Below are 18,649 nucleotides of genomic sequence, written 5' to 3'. Positions count from 1 at the left end.
CCCCCCCCGCCCCCGGAACAGGCAGCAGTAGGTAGACCAGATGTTTAGGAGATTCACCAGCCTGCTGAGGGCACGGAGCACACAGTGGCAGCCATCTCTCTCTGAGGCTTAGGTTCCAGGAATTGTGTTTAAATGAGGAAGCTGGCGGTCTGTGTCATTTTCGTATCCCGGGCTGCTCTGTGCTCACACAGCTGAATTTCCTCCTTCCACTCCCTGCCTGAGCCTCCTCCTCACCCGTCGCTTCCTGTTGACCAGGAACAGTTCCTGGTTCCTCACCTCTTTGCCTGAACCAAGTCAGCACTTCAGAAGAGAGCCGAGCACTGTGCTTTCTCCCTTCGTGAGCACCTCGTGGGTTTGTAGGGCCCAGGTGGAGGAGAGAGTGCCAGAAAGCACAGCCAGTGCCCTTCAGCCTCTGCTCTTTGCTTCCTCCTTCCCCTTCCTCCACTTCCTCCTCATGAGATGAAGGGCTTGGCACTGTGATGGCTGAGATTGCCAGTTGCCACATCCTGGGATCCCCTGGCTCCCTCATGTTTCCCATGGTTTTATTCCCTTCTCTTTGCCAGCTTGGGGCTCTCTCCACCCACCAAGCATCAGAGTGAGAATCAGTCAGATTTCCACACCTCAGTGTGGAAAGCACCTCTGATCCCACCTGTGCTCGGCTGCTGTCAGCCAGGCGCTTGCACGTCTCTGCCAGGCACAGAGAGCCGACCTCAAGGGGGAATGATGGAGAGAGGTCTGAGGGTCACAAGCCACCTCGTCTCATTTTTAAAAAGGCAGCTTACAAGGTTTTCCTCCATAATTATGACCCACTTTTCTAACTCTGATTCTCCTTGGAAAATGAGCAAAACTTTAAAAATGTGGTCACTCCTATTTTTTTATCTTCTGATGATCATTCTAATGGGAAGATCATTATCTCATCATCAAACTTATTTCTGTGTGTGTGTGTGTGTGTGTGTGTGCTGTATACGCTCTTCTTAGTCTTTTATTATTGTAAAATATGTATAACAGAATTTACCATTGTAACCATTTCTGAATGTACAATTCAGTGGCATTAAGTACATTCACAGTGTTGTGCAACCATCACCACTGTCTATTTCCAGATCTTTTTCATCACCCCAAACAGAAACTCAGTACCCCTTAAGCAATAACTCCCCGTTCTCCCTTCCTTCCAGCCCCTGGGGATCTATAATCTACTTTCTGTCTCTGTATTTGCCTATCCTAGATATTTCATGTAAGTAGGATCATACAGTATTTGTCCTTTTGTGTATTTCACTTAGCTAGAGTCTTCAAGGTTCATCAAGCTTATTTTTCTCTATTCTACTCTCTTTTCTAACGCAGTGCCTCCAGATTATACAGTTGAGTATAAAACTCTGTCTTCATTTCTTGTCTGTTCTGCGAGAGTCAGAATTGGCTGGCTGATGCTTTTAATGCCCACAGTGGGGCGGGTCATAGGTTTTTGGAGCAAAGGTACTGTGGTTGCAGGTACTTTTAAAAACATCCCTGCCAAGGCAGGAATTTGTGGCAGTTACCAAATAAGTAAAATGTGTCTGTACGTACTTGCAGCCCAGTGAGCACGACACTATTTAAAAAAGGCCTGTTCAGTGAAATGGGAACTTTTAATGACTCTCTGTAAATTGTTGCTTTGGGAACCTCCATAACTGATACACTGCTTGGTTGTCATTGAATTGTTTTCTGAATTTAGCATTATTAATCTTCGTCATAAGAGCCGTAGAGGCAAAATAGCTAAGCACTGGGCCTACAAAAGGTTGGCAGTTTGAACCCACTCAGCAGCTTCGAAGGAGAAAGACCTGGCGATCTGCTCCCATAAAGATTCCAAACCAAAACCTGTTGGCATCGAGTCGATTCTGACTCATGGCAACCCTATGGATTAGAGCCTAGGAAACCCTATGGGGCAGCTCTGCTGTGTCACACGGGGTCACTAGGAGTCAGTATTGACTCAGCGGCACCTAACAACAACAGCAGTCTTCGTCGTGGGACGTCAGTCTGTCCAAACCAACTGTAAAAGTGAAGCATTGACCTGCGTGAAAATTACAGGGTAAATCGTGTAATAGGTAGAAGCAGGGAAGCAGTTATTTGCTTTGAAATCAAGTATCCTATCATAGTAGCTTCTGACGTCTTCTTTCTGCCTGACTCTCTCCACCTTGCATTATATGCAGAAGCCCTGATGTTGCCTTTTGAGGATAAAATGTTAAAAGGAAAAGCATTTTTTTCTTACTTAAAATGGGGCCAAATGATCATTAAATATTGTGTACAATTTTTAGTGGAAAGCAAGAAGTAATTGGAAAGATGCACAGTAAAGGTTAAAATCCTTAACTACTAGTCTTCATGCAAAAGCATGATACCCATTACCCATTGCCGTCGAGTTGATTCTGACTCAAAGTGACCCTATAGGACAAAGTAGAACTGCGGCATAGGCTTTCCAAGGAGCAGCTGGTGGATTGGAACAGCTGACCTTTTTGGTTAGCAGTCTGAGTTCCTAACCACTACGCCTCCAGGGCTCCATAATTATGATAGTTTTTTAAAATTCAAGCTAAATGTTTAAATTAAAGAAATTTTTAAAATAGCTGTAGCAGAAAGCCCCTACTGAGCTTTGTAAAGCAAAGGTGGGGGTGGGGGGGTGGGTATGGTTCTCAGGCGCTGCGGTGCTTTAGTGTCTGTCAGGTAGCTTCTCCACAGTCCTGCTGCCAGACACCCCTCCTGGATCCCTGAGTCTACTCCTTGCTTAGTCCCAGCATCTGTATTCCTAAAAAGCCCCACTGGTGACTGGGGAGTAAACGCCCCTTCCTTTTAAGACACTGATGGCGGGACTCGGTGGTGCTGTTGTCTCAGGGTGCTGTGTTCCACAACATTGATTGCACTCAGTGAACGACGCCCCCTGGAGTTGTGTAGTATGCTAGTCCTGCCCCCAGAAAACACGCAGCCCCTCAGCTAACTCAGGCGGGAGGCCAGCTCTGTTCCCTGGCCAAGGGCTCTCTGGCTCCCCCGCCTGCTCTCTAGCAGGGCAACCCACACAACTCCAAGGTAAGGCTGATGTGTGTTTGAAGGGAGCTGTGCTGCGGGACTTGGCCACCAGCTCTGGATGACGTGTTTGATGAGGGCGATCCCAAGGTCACTAGACGGAGGCACTGGGCCGGCACTGGGCTGCAGCTCCCGAGTCCTGTGTGGTAATACACGAAACCTTTCCCCTGCAAAATTGGAAAGGAGGACCTTAGAATCTAGTGACTGGGGGGAAAGAGAACAATCTGGTGACACAGTGAACAATTAACTACCACCTTCTCTCCCGTGAAGCCTCCCAGTCTCTTCCCTCTCCTCCTTCCTTCCTCTGCACACTCTGCCCCTGCACCCTTGCCCGCTTGCCCTTTTCTTCCCCCTCATGCTGATCCAGGTAGGCAGGGGCAAATTGAAGGGGAGCCTCACTTGCATTTTGAAGCATCATGTTTACAGTACAAAAAGAATCCAAATAGGAAATGAGGATAAACAAAACCAGCCAGGGGGTGGGGTGGGGGTGTGTGGGGTGGGGGTGGGGGTTGCTATCTCCTGCGTTTGCCCCGTTTGTGGAGTTTGGAGGACAGTAACAGAATGGGGTGGGTGAGGGCAGGGCGGGACTTGTGAGCCTGGCTGGTTCCCAGCCCTGGGTCTTCACTGGTCACTGTTTACTACCTAGCAGGAGCTCAGTGCAGCGGAACAAAGAACCTTTAATGCCGCAAGGAGACCTCCTCCTCCAGGCTGGGAGGACCACAGTAACCTTGGGCAGGGGTCACTGGCCAGCGAGTCAGGCCCCAGCAGCCCTGGGAAGTCAGAGCTCACTGCTTTTAGTGGGCGCTTGGGGTGCCCAGAGCCACCCGGCCCAGGGGAGCCCAGCTCCCAGGGCTGCCTGCCTTCTTCCAGGTGGAGTGATAGCCAGGGGCTCAAGATTCCTCCCAGAAGGCCGAGTGCTCGGGATTGTTAATAAGCATCCTTTACTTTTGATATAATATACGTGTTTTCTAGCCAGGCTCTAAAATCCCTTCACTTACACTTTCGCTCTGTTTTTGTCATTATTGACATCTTTAATTGTAATACCATTGTTTTACTTTAAACGTGTATGTCTTGGTTTCATTGTTAAATGTCTCCTAGCACTTAGAGGACAAAAACTCATTCCATTCCACTCAGGATAAGCAAAAATGATCGTTTTAGTTACTGGTGTTCTCAGTATTTTTTTTTTAATGTGATTTGTTTATTTTCTTACAAGGTAGGGGTGGAGGAGGGGGGAAAACAAATGTCAATATTCCCAGGAAAGTAAATCAAAAGCGACTTTTACTTTTCATTTCGTTAGAAAGCCAGATAAATATATATTTTTTTCCTGTTCAGGTCAGAAGCCCTTCCCTTGTCAAAAATGCGATGCCTTCTTTTCTACCAAATCTAACTGTGAACGCCACCAGTTACGCAAACACGGAGTTACCAACTGTACCCTGAGAAGAAACGGGCTTTTCCCCCAGTCCAAAGAGAGAGATGTTGGAGCTCATGATAGCACAGGTAGTGCCGCCAGGTTGTCGAGAGAGGGAGAGAGACGAGGGCTCTTCATGTGTGCTTGGCTAAGAGTTATAGAAATCTCTTACCATCCAAGTTGTGGTGGGCTGGATTTCCAACGTCTTTGTTGGATTTAGAATCCAGAAAGGTGGATCCTGCCGGGGATTTGAACGTGACCCCCAGGTCAGGTCTGCCGAGACACTTTAGCCAGAATCCCAAGGGGCTGGGGACCCAGCGCTAGTGCCCCCAAGACTGTATGTCTGCGTGCCAGGGCCACCTTGCTGCCCTCACAGCAGACACCTTTGTGGATGGTTTGGGCATCTCTGGGAGGTGGGGGTGAGGGAGGGCCTAATTTTAGCCAATTGGTATGAACACATCTAAATGTATGTGAAACATGAAAGGCTTTGGGGTATTGGTTTTTCAACCCCAGCCTCTTCCCCGTCGTGAAGAGCAGGGACGGACTTGTCAGCATCTCGGAATCCCAGTAGATGGGGATCCCACAGGCCTAGTGATGCTGAGGGGAAAGGGTGGGGGCTGTTTTCAGTTAACTCTCTCCCCAGTCAGTATCAGCCTGTCCTGGTACTTGAAAGAGCACGCTGCATGTCCTTTCTGTAATCACGTCTCTGCCTGGCCTGCATCGGGTATTACTCTGATCTGCTGGTTTGTGCTTCTTCCTCCAGCCCCCTGCAGAGCAATTAACAGCTGCCCAGACTTCTGCCACCTTTTTTTCTCCTTACAACTTCTGTATTCACCGGTGTCCTTTCAGTAGTTCCATCTTCTCCAGCTGCTGGGGTTCTCCGCCCCCACCCCAGCCCCAAAGCACCAGAACAAAACACAAAACAGGCAACTGCAGGTTGGCTCTAGGTTAATAACAGGATTACAGGGGCTGGATTTGGTTCCCAAATCCTGAAAGCCTTGCCAGTTCCCCATTGCTCGGGAGCCTAGGAGAGCCCCATAACTGTGGGTCTCTAGGGTCCCACTGTGTCCTGTGGCTTCTTCCTCTGGCTGGGGTAGGGGTGGGGTGTTGGTCTGGGAGTTGCCACAGGCTGGGGGTCAGTGTGTACTGGAGCGGGGGCATTGAGATGTGCCTGTGTCACACGTGGAGGGGATTCCAGCCCATCTGCCCCAGGCACCTTGTCCTTATCTCGGGACGGGGGGCATCTGCATGGGTAGCATTTCCAGGTCCCTGGTAGGAGGAGAGAGGAGCCCTGGTGGCACAGTGGTTAATCACTCAACTGCGAACTGCAAGGTCAGTGGTTCGAACCCACCAGCTGCTCTGCGGGAGAAAGATGTGGCAATCTACTTCCATAAAGATTACAGCCTTGGAAACCCTATGGGGCAATGTTACTCCGTCCTTATAGGGTCCCTATGAGTCAGAATCGACTTGACAGCAGCGGGTTTGGGGTCTTTGTTTTGTTTTGTTTTTTTGATAGGAGGAGGAGGCATTGCTTCACCAGCAGGAAGCCCACCCTCTGTGCCTTTTCCACACCCCTCCCACCGAGCCCCAGTAAAATAAATCCTCAAGTGCCATTGAGCTGGCTGGTCCTTCCATGTAGACTTAGATGCTCTGTGGCTCTAAAGGAGCCCTAGTGGCACAGTGGTTAATTAAGCGCTCAGCTGCTAACCAAAAGGTCAGCAGTGCGAACCCACCAGCCGCTCTTTGGTAACCTCATGGGGCAGTTCTACTCTGCCCTGTGGGGTTGCTATGAGTCGGAATCGACTCAATGGCAGCAGGTTTGGTTTTGGTTTTAGGTGTGGCTCTAAAGGGCCTTGTGGTGCAGTGGTTAAGCGCTCGGCTGCTAACCCAAAGGTCAGCAGTTCGAACCCACCAGCTGCTCCATGGGAGAAAGATGTGGCAGACTGCTTCCCTAAAAATTTACAGCCGTATGTCTTGGGTCTTAAAAGCTAGTGAGCGGCCATCTAAGATGCATCAATTGGTCCCAACCACCTGGAGTAAAGGAAAATGAAGAACACCAAAGACACAAGGAAAGTAGTAGCCCAAGAGACAGAAAGGGCTACATAAACCAGAGACTTCATCAGCCTGAGACCAGAAGAACTAGATGGTGCCTGGCTACCACCAGTGACCACCCTGACAGGGAACAAAGCAAAGAGTCCCTGATGGAGCAGGAGAAAAGTGGGGTGCAGAACTCAAATTCTAGTTAAAAGACCAGACTTAATGGTTTGATTGAGACTGGAGGGACCCCGGAAGACATGGACCCCAGACTCTCAGCCCAAAACTAAAACCATTCCCGAGGCCAGGTCTTCAGACAAAGATTAGACTGGACTATGGGACATAAAATGATACTCATGAAGAGTGCTTCTTAGCTCAAGTAGATACATGAGACTAAACAGGCAGCTCCTGTCCAAAGGTGAGATGAGAAGGCAGAGAGGGGTCAGGAGCTGATTGAATGGACACGAGAAATCGGGGGTGGAAAGGAGGAGTGTGCTGTCACAGTACAGGGAGAGCAACTAGGGTCACATACCAATGTGTGTGTAAATGTTTGTATGAGAGACTAACTTGAATTGTAAACTTCCACTTAAAGCACAACAAGAAAAATAGAATAAAAAAAGATTTACAGCCTTAGAAACCCTGTGGGGCAGTTCTTCTCTGTCCTTTAGGGTTGCTGAGTCGGAATTGATTCAGCAGCAGTGGGTTTGGTTGTTTTGGTTATAGCTGTACAACTGAGGGCAGTGGGGGCTCAGTAGTAGGATTCTCACCTTCCATGCAGAGACCTGGTTTGAATTCCAACCAGTACATGTCATATGCAGCCACCACTGGTCTGTCATTGGAGGCTTGCCTGTTGCTATGATGCTGAACAGGTTTCAGCGGAGCTTCCAGACTAAGATGGACTAAGAAGAAAGGCTTGGTGATCCACTTCCAAAAGTCAGCCACTGAAAGCCCAGTGGGTCACAGTGATTTTATCCTCAACCAATTACAGGGATAGCACAGGACTGGGCAGCGTTTTGTGCATGAGGTCACCATGAGTCGGGGGGCCAACTCACAGGCAGCTGACAGGGTTCCCTGGGAGCCAGGGATTGCTGGGATCATCTGCTGCCCAGGAAACCCACAGTGAGCTTCAGAACACACATTGGGGGCAGACAGTCCATCGCTGTTCATGTTTAATGGTCACCAGTCATTACTTGTTGGCCCATAGCACTCTCTTGCAGCTCAGTAGTTTATCCACAGTACTTCTGAAGGCGGGAAAGCCACTGGTCACTAAGGTGCTTGAAGGGAGTGTGCTTTCCTATGGCTGGAAAATCTTAAAGCGTCATAGCCCTGTGTTGGCTGCATATTTTGCATTCACTATCCTGATCATACAGGAGGAACACAAAAACTCCTGCCACCATCTGCCCGGGCAGCTCTACAGAAGCCTGCAGACACAAAGAGTGTAAGTCAGAACTCAGAGCCTTAGCTTCCGCGCAGGGACAAAGCTTCTGGAAAAGAAAATTCACTAAAAGTTGTAATGTGAAACCAGCAGAGAGAAAATATATGTTTGGTTTAACTGTGGTCACGATCTGTGGTAAGACAGAGGACTGAGATTTCAGATGGAGAGAGAGGAGGCCAGGAGGCAGCGTTCAGTGACTTCAAGGAAGGGTTTAGGACCAGGTGAGCATGATGGGGGTGGAGCCTTTGAAGGGGCTCCCTCCCTTGAAGTTAAAAGTGAGGCTTTGGGGGAAGACCATTTAAAAGCAAAGGCAGGTACAACCAAAGGACTTCCTGCAGGGTTTTCTAGCTTTATATGTCTGGATTATATTTTCTTAAAGTCCTTCAACATATGTTATATAGCAGGAGTCTGCCTTTTTCCATCATACAGAGTCCTCCACAAGTCTAGACCCTAGATTTTCCCCTAAGAACTGCTAAAAATGCTGCAGTGGGGGGAATTCTAGCTAGTGGGCCATATAAAATATTCGGAGTTAAACTGGAACTCGTAAGCTATCTCTGTGGGCAGAGTGTGGTGGCCCATTCTGTCCTTGTAGCAGCATTATGTGGCAGTGGGCACCTACATTGCAGACTTCTAGAATCAATAGAAAGTCTGTCAGTACTGTGTCCCCCTACCAGCCTGGGAGCCCCACCTCCAGCGTGGATGGCACTGCAGGAAATGCTTCTGGCACTGGAGTGCGTTAGGCAGAGCATACCTCCTCAGTGCACGGCCATTGCCCAGTCAGATCAGTGATTTCAATCGGTAATTTTGTCAAGTTGATTTCTAGGAAGCAGTAGCTCTTCTGTTGGGATGATTGGGAACATCTCTACTTCTCCGTAGGAGCAGCTGCAGGTTGCTACCGATTAGGCTATCAGGATTTGTCTTGAGGGGGAGACCAAAATAGGACCTGGTATTACATGTTGGGTATTCTTGATATGTGAAGAGGTTCAAGTCTATTGTTCAAGAAACTCAGGAATCAGTTGGATTTGCTTCAAATGTGAAGGGCAGGGGCTACCCTGCTCAAACACTCCCCCTAGTGGAAGTCGTGTAGAATGTAACCAAGCTCCCTTTTGTTCCCCAGAGGACGTTAAGTAAGAGGGTGAATGTACCGTTTTCCACGCAAGACTGAGTTGAAGGAGTTTTTGGTGGCTCCTTTGGTGAGAAAAAATGAACAGTTAAGAGGAACAGCCGAGAATATACCAAGACAAAGTGGAAGACACCAGAGATACAAGCCTTACTTTTTTTCCTTTTTAAAATTAACTGCCCACAGAGTCAGCGCATTAGAAACCGAGCATTCTGTGTCTTAATTGTAAGAGTTGATACCAAAATTCATTTGCTAGATGTTCTCTGTTGAAATGATTGAAGAAAGCATCTCGTTTTTCCTTGGAACACACCCCAGACATTGGTGTGCATCTCCCAAGATTCCTATTCTCTAAGCTTTTGGATAATTTCCAAAAATTGTTTCTTTTCAAAAATTTTGTATTCATAACCACAGTTACTTGTTTCCTTCTGAAGCCTCTCTAGACACCCCAAGAGTGACTCCCAAAAGGTGCAGTCAGAGTACAGGCAGTCCCTGGATTACGAATGAGTTCCGTTCCTGAGTCTTTAAGTCAAATTTGTACGTAGGTCAAAACAGTTCGGTATTAGATAGGTTTGTATCTAACGTCAGTTAGTCAAATGTTTGTCTTAGTATATATCTGTGCATAAAAAACATAAAACACTTCCAGATACACTAAAACATCTTTAACATAATAATACAGTAATAATAATGTTTTGATACACGTTGCAAGTAGCGCCTATTCTTACGAACCACTGTATGTACCTGGAATTTTTAATATAATAGGCCTTACGGAGGGGTTGGTTCATAACGCAGGGACTGCCTGTAAAGATAAATAAAGTATGTGGAGGATTTCTGATGTCACAGTGGTTAAGAGCTCAGCTGCTAACCAAAAGGTTGGCGGTTCGAATCCACCAGCTGCTCCTTGGAAACCCTACGGGGCAGTTCTACACTGTCCTGTAAGGTTGCTATGAGTCAGAATCAACTCCACAGCAACAGTGTTTGTTTTTTTTAATGAAGTAAAGTACGCGAAAGTCCTGTGCAAACGACTGTTGGTAAGCCGGCAAGCACCCACACAGGTGTGAAGAATAGGTGTTGGTCTCTTCAAACCATGGGGTAGGCAGGAACTAACTCCTTTGTCCTACCCTATGACCCACTTGATTGCAAATAACCGACTGTATGAAACTGAGGGAAAACAGGGTACGTAGGTTGACATTTTGGTCCCTCTAGTAGAAAAAGTAGGATCCAGCTTAGACGCAGTGATCCTTTGCTGCCTGAGAGCCGTAATCGCAGATCTAAGATCTTGAAAGATGTGCATCTCATGTTTGTGCTGTGAAATGATGCATTGAGCCAGCCTGATCATCAGTAGAATTAACTGGCCGCTGAATCTCCAGCTAAAGAGCAGGCACCAGCACGCTTCACCTTCACAGTCATAGAACCAGAACCTTTAAAAGGCATTCAGTTCTCATTCAGCCTTAATAAGAAGGAGAGTGTGCTTGTGACAGTACTGCCACCTGTTCAGTGTGGCTCATGTTGCCACACCACTATCCCTTCAGGAGGCCACTACAAACTGGGGAAGGTGGACAGATAGACACAGCCAAGGGATGTAAATCAAAGCTGGCAAGATCCCTCATCTCCCCACACTCCTCACACCCTACACAGCCTCCTCCTCTTCTCTGGGTGCTCCAACCATACCTGGCATAGATGGGGGACCTTCTCTTTGACATGTGTCTGCTGTCATCTGGGTACTAACCACAGCCAGGGAAGGCACACGTGTGCATGTATCTCCTTTTGCTTCTGACTTCTCTACCTGCAGGTTAGGCAAGTGTGTGGGTGCTGTATACACAGGACATTTGCTGTGAAATTCTCATCAGATGCTGTGTTTCCGAGTATTGGGGGGTGGGGTATGTGCTGCATGTTTGAGTAATCTTTTTGCACTAGAAAAATAACTTTTACACCTTGTCTTCCTCCTCCTCACTAGTGCTGTGAGTCTCTGGAGTGCACCCAGCTCTGCTCTCCCCAAGCTCCCTCTTTGCACTGCCCTGGGCCACTCACCTTCTCGGGCAGTGGGGGTCAGGGTGGGCAGCTCATGGGTGGGGGCAGGACTTCTGAGGCACAGACAGCCCTGCACTCCCAACCTATGTATAAGTGGAGGCAATTTCTACCTTTCTTAAGTCTCCCAAGTTCGCCTTGACTGTCTGCGGGGTGGAAGGGGTGATGAGAATTTGGGGCAGGAGAGATCCTTGCTGGGTTTGAGATATGGGTTGCTAGGGAGTGGGTTCATCTGGAAGGGGGCTTTTTGGTAGGTTTCCCGTCTCAGGCCCTTCTTCCTCTGTGCTTGCTCACAGATAGCCAGTCGGACACGGAGACATCAGTGGCAGGAAATGAGGTGCTGGACCTGACCTCGCGGGAGAAGGAGCAGCAGATGCCAGAGGGGGCCCCTGAGCCCAGCCAGGTCGGAGAAGACCCTCCTGCACAGGAGGGCAAGCGGGGAGCAGCCTCCCCTGCAAGCGGGGAGGAGAAGGGAGAGGAGGAGGAGGATGGGGAGCAAGAGGAGACACATGTTACAGAGGAGAAGGACGAGGACGCTGAGGGGCTGGAGGAGGACACCGTCAGCAACAAGAGCCTGGATCTCAACTTCGCCAGCAAGCTGATGGACTTCAAGCTGGCCGAGGGCGCCACGGGTGGTGAGGGCTCCCCCCAGCAGGAGCTGAAGCACACCTGCAACATCTGTGGAAAGAACTTCAAGTTCCTGGGGACCCTGAGCCGCCACAAGAAGGCCCACAGCCGTGAGGAGCAGGAGGAGGGCAGGCACGGAGGGGCTGAGGGGCCCACCCCTGCAGCCAGCCCTGCCCCCGAGCCGGAGGAGGCGCCTGCAGGCTCTGCAGCTGTGGAGCCAGGTGCCGGGGAGGCCTTGGGGGAGAAGCCACAGGAGGAGGTGGAGGGCATCTCCGAAGGGGAGAGCGCAGCTGAGAAGAAGGCCTCGGAGAAGAGCGATGATGACAGGAAGCCAAAGACAGACTCCCCCAAGAGCACGGCCAGCAAGGCCGACAAGAGGAAGAAAGTGTGCAGTGTGTGCAATAAGAGGTTCTGGTCGCTGCAGGACCTGACTCGGCACATGAGGTCACACACAGGTAAGGGGCCGGGTGGAGTCGGGGGCGCGGGGACAGGCTAACGTGTGCCCTTGCTTCAGGGCACCAGGCACCCCAGAGAGGGGGCGCCTGCTCACAGGAGCTGAGCTCTGGCCCTGCCCCTCTCAGGCCCCCACACTCAGACAAGGAGCCAGCCCCTAGGAGCCTCCGTGAGGAAGGTGGAGACAGGGCGACAGGCAGTGTACTTGGAACAGCATGTACGTCCTTCCTGCCTGAGTGAGACAGAGATTTCACCAGCCGTTGTTGAGCACATGCAGGCTGCTCTCGGGAGCATTATAGACCAACTAGACCTGTGGCCCTCTGAGCCTCAGTCTCCCCATCTGTGGAGTGGGTAGGTGACTGCCCTGTCTCACAGGTGGGCCGGAGTATCTCCAAACACTTTGTATGCTGGGTCTCGTTTCGTTCTGAGTGTGGCTCTGGGAAGGAGTTACGGGATTTGGCCTGGGCAGCAGCAGCAGAGCCATGTTCTCTGTGACAGCGCCCCAGACCTCTGCTGGGAAGCCCCGGTGTTCCCATCCGTCAGCAGTAAGTCGGGAAGCTTGTTGCATGCCCGCGCATCGCAGGGACTTGTTAAGTTTGCTTCAGCGGAGCTGCAGAGACTGTACCAGGACCCTTGGCTGGCTGCTGCGCCGGCGCAAGGGGCAGGGCATCCTGGTTGAGCATTAGCCTCGGTCCTCCTGGAGCCCATCACCCAGGAGCAGGGACAGACCCCAAAGCGAGCGTGATGCACTCATGAAGCCGCATGATACAAACACCCTTCCTCTGTCACAGGAACATCAGGCCCGCTCACTTGGTCTCTCTCCCACTCCCCCCATTGATGCATCCCCACAGCACGCACACTCATCTGCACAGTCATCCCCGCACTCACGCCTGCACCCACACACCTGCGCTCACATGCTCACTCCAGCACTGACACACACACTCATGCTCACCCGAGCATTCACACACTCATGCTCGCCCCGGCGTTCACACAGACACTCATGCTCGCCTCAGTGCTCACACACACACACGCTTATGCTCGCCCCAGCGCTCACACTCATGCTCACCCCGGCGCTTACACGCTCATGCTCATCCCAGCACTCACACACACACATGCTCACCCCAGTGCTCACACACACACACACACGTGCTCACCGCAGTGCTCACACACACATGCTTATGCTCGCCCCAGCACTGAGACACATGCCCACCCCAGCGCTTACACAGATACACACATGCTCGCCCCAGTGCTCACACACATACGCTCACCCCAGCACTCACACACACATCCCGCTTGTGCACGTCAGCCTGGCCCAGGCCGTGGCCTCTTGGGTGAGTTGCAGGCCTGTGGTGTTTGGTTCTCAACAGAGGGATATTCTTGGGCTCCCAACAGGTGTTGTCCTCAGCTGCTCAGTGTATTGAGCAGGAGGGAAGCCACAGCTGCTCCGTGTCATAGCTCAGGGCATGCCTCTGCCCTGACTGGCACAGGGCCACTGTCCTGCCATCCCACCACCCCATGAGAGGCCCTTCTGACCCAGGCCAGCCTGGATCCCCTGAGGCTTCTGCTTTGACATCCTTGATCAGAATATAAAATCACGGGCTGGGAGGCTCCTGGGGGAGAGAAAGTGCCCCTTTTATGTCTGCTCCCCAGGTGGCCAGTGCAGACAGACAGGAGTTCCCCAGGTAGGAGGGAGCCCTGGGCCCCCTACCAGGTCCCCACGAACCTTCATTTGTCAGTCTGGCTGCAGCTCTCGTGCAGAGCAGGGGACCGATGGTGCTGGGCTTGTCCCTTACGGACACTGCTTTTATGTCCTGTCACTGCAGGGGAAAGGCCGTACAAGTGCCAGACCTGCGAGCGCACCTTCACGCTGAAGCACAGCCTGGTCCGCCATCAGCGCATCCACCAGAAGGCCCGGCACCACGGGAAGGACGGCGACCAGGACGAGAAGGGCGAGGAGGACAGCGAAAACGAGTCCACCCACAGTGGCAACAACCCCATCTCAGAGAACGAGGCCGAGGCCACGCTGACCACCAGCAACCACATGGCCATCACGCGGAGCCGCAAGGAGAGCTTGGCCAACGCGGCCAAGGAGGCCAGTCGCAAGGAAGAGAAGGCGGCGGGTCGGACGGCTGCTGCCTGCCAGGCTGACTCCGGCAAGAGTGCACCCAAGGCGGCCTCCGGGGCCGGCCCCAAGGAGCAGGCGTCTCAGGGTACGGCTGGCCAGGAGGGCCCGGCGGCCGAGGCGCAGGACCTGCTGGAGCTGCCCGGCAGGAGGCTGGCCCAGCCCGTCCTGGTCACCGCCGAGGGCTCCGCTCAGCTCCTGGGAATGGAATAAGGTGTGTCCTGTCCCCCAGCACACAGAGCCAGCAGAGCAAAGCGCCCCGAGTCTGCGTTCGCCCCGAGTTTGCGCTCGCGAGGCTTCCTCAGTGCCCTTCCGCAGTTGGGAAGCGTGAGTGCGCGCACGCGGGAGCAAAGCAGGACCAAGGCTGACCCGCCTCCGTTCCATAGCCTTGCGGCCTCACCAGCACCACACAACACACAGACAGATCCAGTGCCTTAACTACTTTACCCAGACCGTTTGGTATCAGAGTTTTTGTTTTGTTTCTCAAATGACTTAAAAAAGAAGAAAAAAAAAAAAGCAAAACGAATCTTTTGATGAATTGTTTGGAGAGGACTTTTTCATTTAAGCATTAATGTTACCTTTCGTATTGGTGTGTGTGAGCTTGTTGTGAATCTGTGATAGTACTGTTCTGTGAGCTGGAAACAGAAGAAAAAAAATGCCCGTGGATACCTATAGCCAATAACTGGAATAAAATGATGTGAATTTCATGTAAATTACCAGAGGAAATATGGATAAAATGCTAATTTCTCAAATAGACCTTTTTTTTTTTTCTTTTTTCTGTTGGCTACATGGTAGAGCTGAATCTTGTCCCTGGTGTTAAAGGAGGTGGATGATGAAGGTTTCTTATTTGGTTCAAGCCCAAACCGGGAAAGATTCCAGCCTCCACCTCGCACTGTTGCCACTCCTGCCCCGTTAGAGATGGTCTTAGTGCTCACGTCTCGAGACATTCGTTCTTGCCTTACAGAGAAGAGTTACCCCGGCAACGTAACCTATGGAAATATTATGCACAACTGTCATAGATTTTATTTCCCCCCTTTCAATATATGTATTATTAATATTATTATTATTATATTATTATTTGTAATTCATCAGTCTGCGAGTCTCTGCATTCAGCAGAAACAAATGGGCAATATTTGTCCCGCGAGCCCCGTGTCGCTGCCGGGGCCCCGCGTTTTGTGTCTGGCCACGGCGGGGCCGGCACCCTTGTGGTAGCTCTTCTACTGTACTTAGACCAGCCTTTCTTCCACGACTGGAGAATCCACAGGAAGCAGTGAGTGTCCTCAAGAACCAGCAGGGGAGCAGCTCAGGGGGCGGGGGAGCGTGTCCCTGCGAGTGTCCGGGAACAGCGGTCTGAGGAGCCTGAGGACCGCTCGAGACGTCAGGTGGTGGTGAGCAAGGTCTTCTCAGTCTTCCTGTTAAACTGTTAAACTCAGCACCAGCCTTCCCCCGTTGCGTTACTGCCATCTGGAAAGCGAGGAAATACTACTACTGGTAATATAACTACACGTGCGAGAGTAAGAAAAATAAATGGGTAATTACCTTCCTACAGTTTAGGGTTGGTGCTTGAAGATGAAACTTGCTGTTTGTAGTTTGTTAAATAGCCTGGGTGCAAAAAGGCAGGCTTTTTCCCCCGTGAGCATCCCGTGCAGGCAATAGGATTCCCTCGCTGCAGCCGCCAGCAGTGGAAAGAAATAGATTCTACTGTAGCTGAGCTCCCGTTCAGCATCTGCCCTCCGCGAGACCTCTGGGACGCCCGAGCAGTAGAGCTGCCCCGGGCTTCCTGTCCTGTCCGCCACTTGAACCCTCTTGCCTCACCCTGCAGGAGGCAGCCCCAGCCCCCTTCCCAGGACCCGCCCTCTGTGACCCCACGTGCTCCTCCTGTGCTTACTCTACACTCGTGCACACAGAGACGCACAGTCCTTTGTTTCTCCACTTCTTCACCCATTTCTGGTGGCTGAAATCCAACTGCCCGACGCCAACGGAAGGCGCATGCATACTCTTGAGAGAATGAAAAGTGATACCGTTGCATGTGAAAGGAAGGTTGAGGTATATATGACTTCTAACTGTGTGAGGGATGTATGAACGAGTTTGAAAATGAGGTTTGATGAGTCTAGATGAATGCCAATCAGAACCAATGATCCCTTGCCTAACTTTACCAAGCGTGGTCTCCTTGTGAAAACCAGTTCATACGGCCCTTGATTTTTTTTCTTTTTTATTACTATTGTTATTGTTATTTTTGTTGTTATTATTTGGGGTTTCTTGTGTTTTTGTTCTTCTTTTGCAACTCCCCACACTAAAACTCGCAATATTGTGGGGGAGAAGCCATGAGTAAACTCTACGCTGCCGTGAGATGTAGGGGTAATCAGCTCCCAGCAACGTAGCCGGGACTGCAGCTCGCAATAATCACTATTGATTTAAAGCTTTATTTAGCCTTTATCTATACCCTCGTAGTCGATAAGGTCTTGCCACGTTTTATTAGTGAGGTTGAGAAATGTAGTATTTGTTTGTTGTTCCCCTCCGGCCCCCAGTATTAAACTGTGAAATTTGTGATTTGTTTAAACTCTGGGTGAATCATAGCTTAGTTTGCATGTCAGCTAATTTGTTTCTATACATTTTGTTTGATTCTCTTTTTCCTTCTCTCAGGGCTTTTACAAAAAATATATATATATGGATCTTCTGAAAAGTTTTTCGAGGTGCAAGTTTTTCTCTTTGTTTTTCTCGTTGATTGAGAACATAATGCTGAGATTCAATCACTACACTAAACACGTGACTGTGAAAGCAAAACAAAAAAACCCCTGAATGGCTGTTTTCCAGATCACTCTGGGGAAGCTACGCAACAGTCAGATGCCAGTTTCAGAAAGATTCATGTATCTCCTGACCCTCTGCTGGTCTCTCTCCTCTCCTCCCTTTCTTCAAGAAGGAAGTTAATCCTAGTGATTTCAGCCCATGCATTAAACAGGAAACAATAATAAATGTGTAGAATTCATATTTTTCTAAAGGGAACTTAAAAACTGCTGCTACATGTTATGTACAAAACTGGTTTATGCCACATGAACAGAGAATCACAAGTTGGGTTTTGGTACTTATGTTCCTCTTTGCGTTCAATTGTATAGTACTTCCAAATTCAAAATGAAAAGAAAAGCTGTTCTGTATCAAACATCTAAGCAATAAAATGGTATATTTTAAAAATTACAGCTTGCCCATCACATGGCCGTCCTCTGATTTTCTGTAATCCTGTCGTCGTGCCCCACCCCAGGCGTGCAGCCCATTCGAGGGCAGGTAATCCACGTTACCTGCTGGCCGACGGGTTATCTGTGTTTGATGTCACTGGGGGGATCGCCAGGCCTGTTTCCGCCAGCATGGGCAGCTGGAGTGGCTTCGGAACAGGGGCAGCATCGTATTTAAGCGGGCCTCTTGCACTTGGTTGCAGTCGCAGTGACTGCCTTGGAGGAGAGTGGAAAGTTACCGAAGTACATGATGGTTGCTGGAGCTTAGGTACAGGAAACTTCACGTAGCTTGCTGCACGGGGTTGGCCTCCTCCAAGGCCAGCAGGGCGGGACCTGAGGGCGTGAGGGGCCAAAGGTGGGTCATGGCTACTCTCGGTCCATTTTTAGCAACAGCTGAAGCCAAGCATATTATCGGGAAACAACTCCTAAGAAGTCCACTTTGCCTTTTCCTCCTCCCCAACCAGTTAGAAGGGATTGGGTTACCCAAGTGGAGGAGGGGGCTTGACAGGCCAGTGACACCCCCCGTCCCGGGCGGGAGGAGGTGGGTAGGGGGGTGGCAAATCCCCGGCTTAGGGGAATCTGTTCGTGTAAAGTCCTGTGTCCCTTAAAGAGGAGGTGGTTCTCAAAGAGAAACACTGGAGGAAGTTGGTTTTGGGGGAGGGGATAAAGCTTAAAATATGATGACTCTCCCAAGCTTCCAAGAGCCAGGTTATAGCAAGGTGAGGGTGGTGGTGCTCTGGCCAGAAGCCTTCCTAGGCTGCTCTGTTGGGGCCCACCCTCTGCTTCTCCCTCCACCCTCTCTCCCCAGCCCCAACCAGCTGCCACTGAGTTGACTTCGGCTCATGATGACCCCATATGTGTCACAGTACAACTGTGCTCCATAGGGTTTTCAGTGGCTGATTTTTCAGAAGTAGATTGCCAGGACTTTCTTCTGAGGAACCTCTGGCTGGACTCAGATGTCCAGACTCTCTGTTAGCAGCCACGTTAACTGTTTACACCGCCCAGGGGCTCCTTCCCCAACCCCAGGAGACTGGTTTTGATGAGATACCAATGAGGGGTCCTGATGTATTAAATAAGACAACCAAGAAATTCAGAGATGATTGTAATTAAACAAGCACCTCACAAGAGACCAGACCTCAAACCTTCTGTCACCAACCAG

General features: G+C 50.3%; 1 protein-coding gene across 1 annotated transcript in view; it reads left to right on the top strand.

Annotated features, from left to right (window-relative positions):
• RREB1 (ras responsive element binding protein 1) overlaps positions 1-15,934 on the top strand; it is a 147,608-nt gene extending 131,674 nt beyond the window's left edge. The window contains exons 11-14 of the mRNA XM_004388944.3: positions 4,372-4,536; positions 11,358-12,143; positions 13,965-14,275; positions 14,339-15,934. Coding sequence (XP_004389001.1) covers positions 4,372-4,536; positions 11,358-12,143; positions 13,965-14,275; positions 14,339-14,476 — 1,400 coding nt within the window. The 3' untranslated portion in view covers positions 14,477-15,934. The remainder of the gene's footprint in view (positions 1-4,371; positions 4,537-11,357; positions 12,144-13,964; positions 14,276-14,338) is intronic.
• The last annotated feature ends 2,715 nt before the right edge of the window (positions 15,935-18,649 follow it).

Source organism: Trichechus manatus, unplaced genomic scaffold (genome assembly GCF_000243295.1).
Source record: "Trichechus manatus latirostris isolate Lorelei unplaced genomic scaffold, TriManLat1.0 scaffold00223, whole genome shotgun sequence".
Lineage (NCBI taxonomy): Eukaryota > Metazoa > Chordata > Mammalia > Sirenia > Trichechidae > Trichechus > Trichechus manatus.
This window is presented reverse-complemented; position numbering and strand designations above follow the sequence as displayed.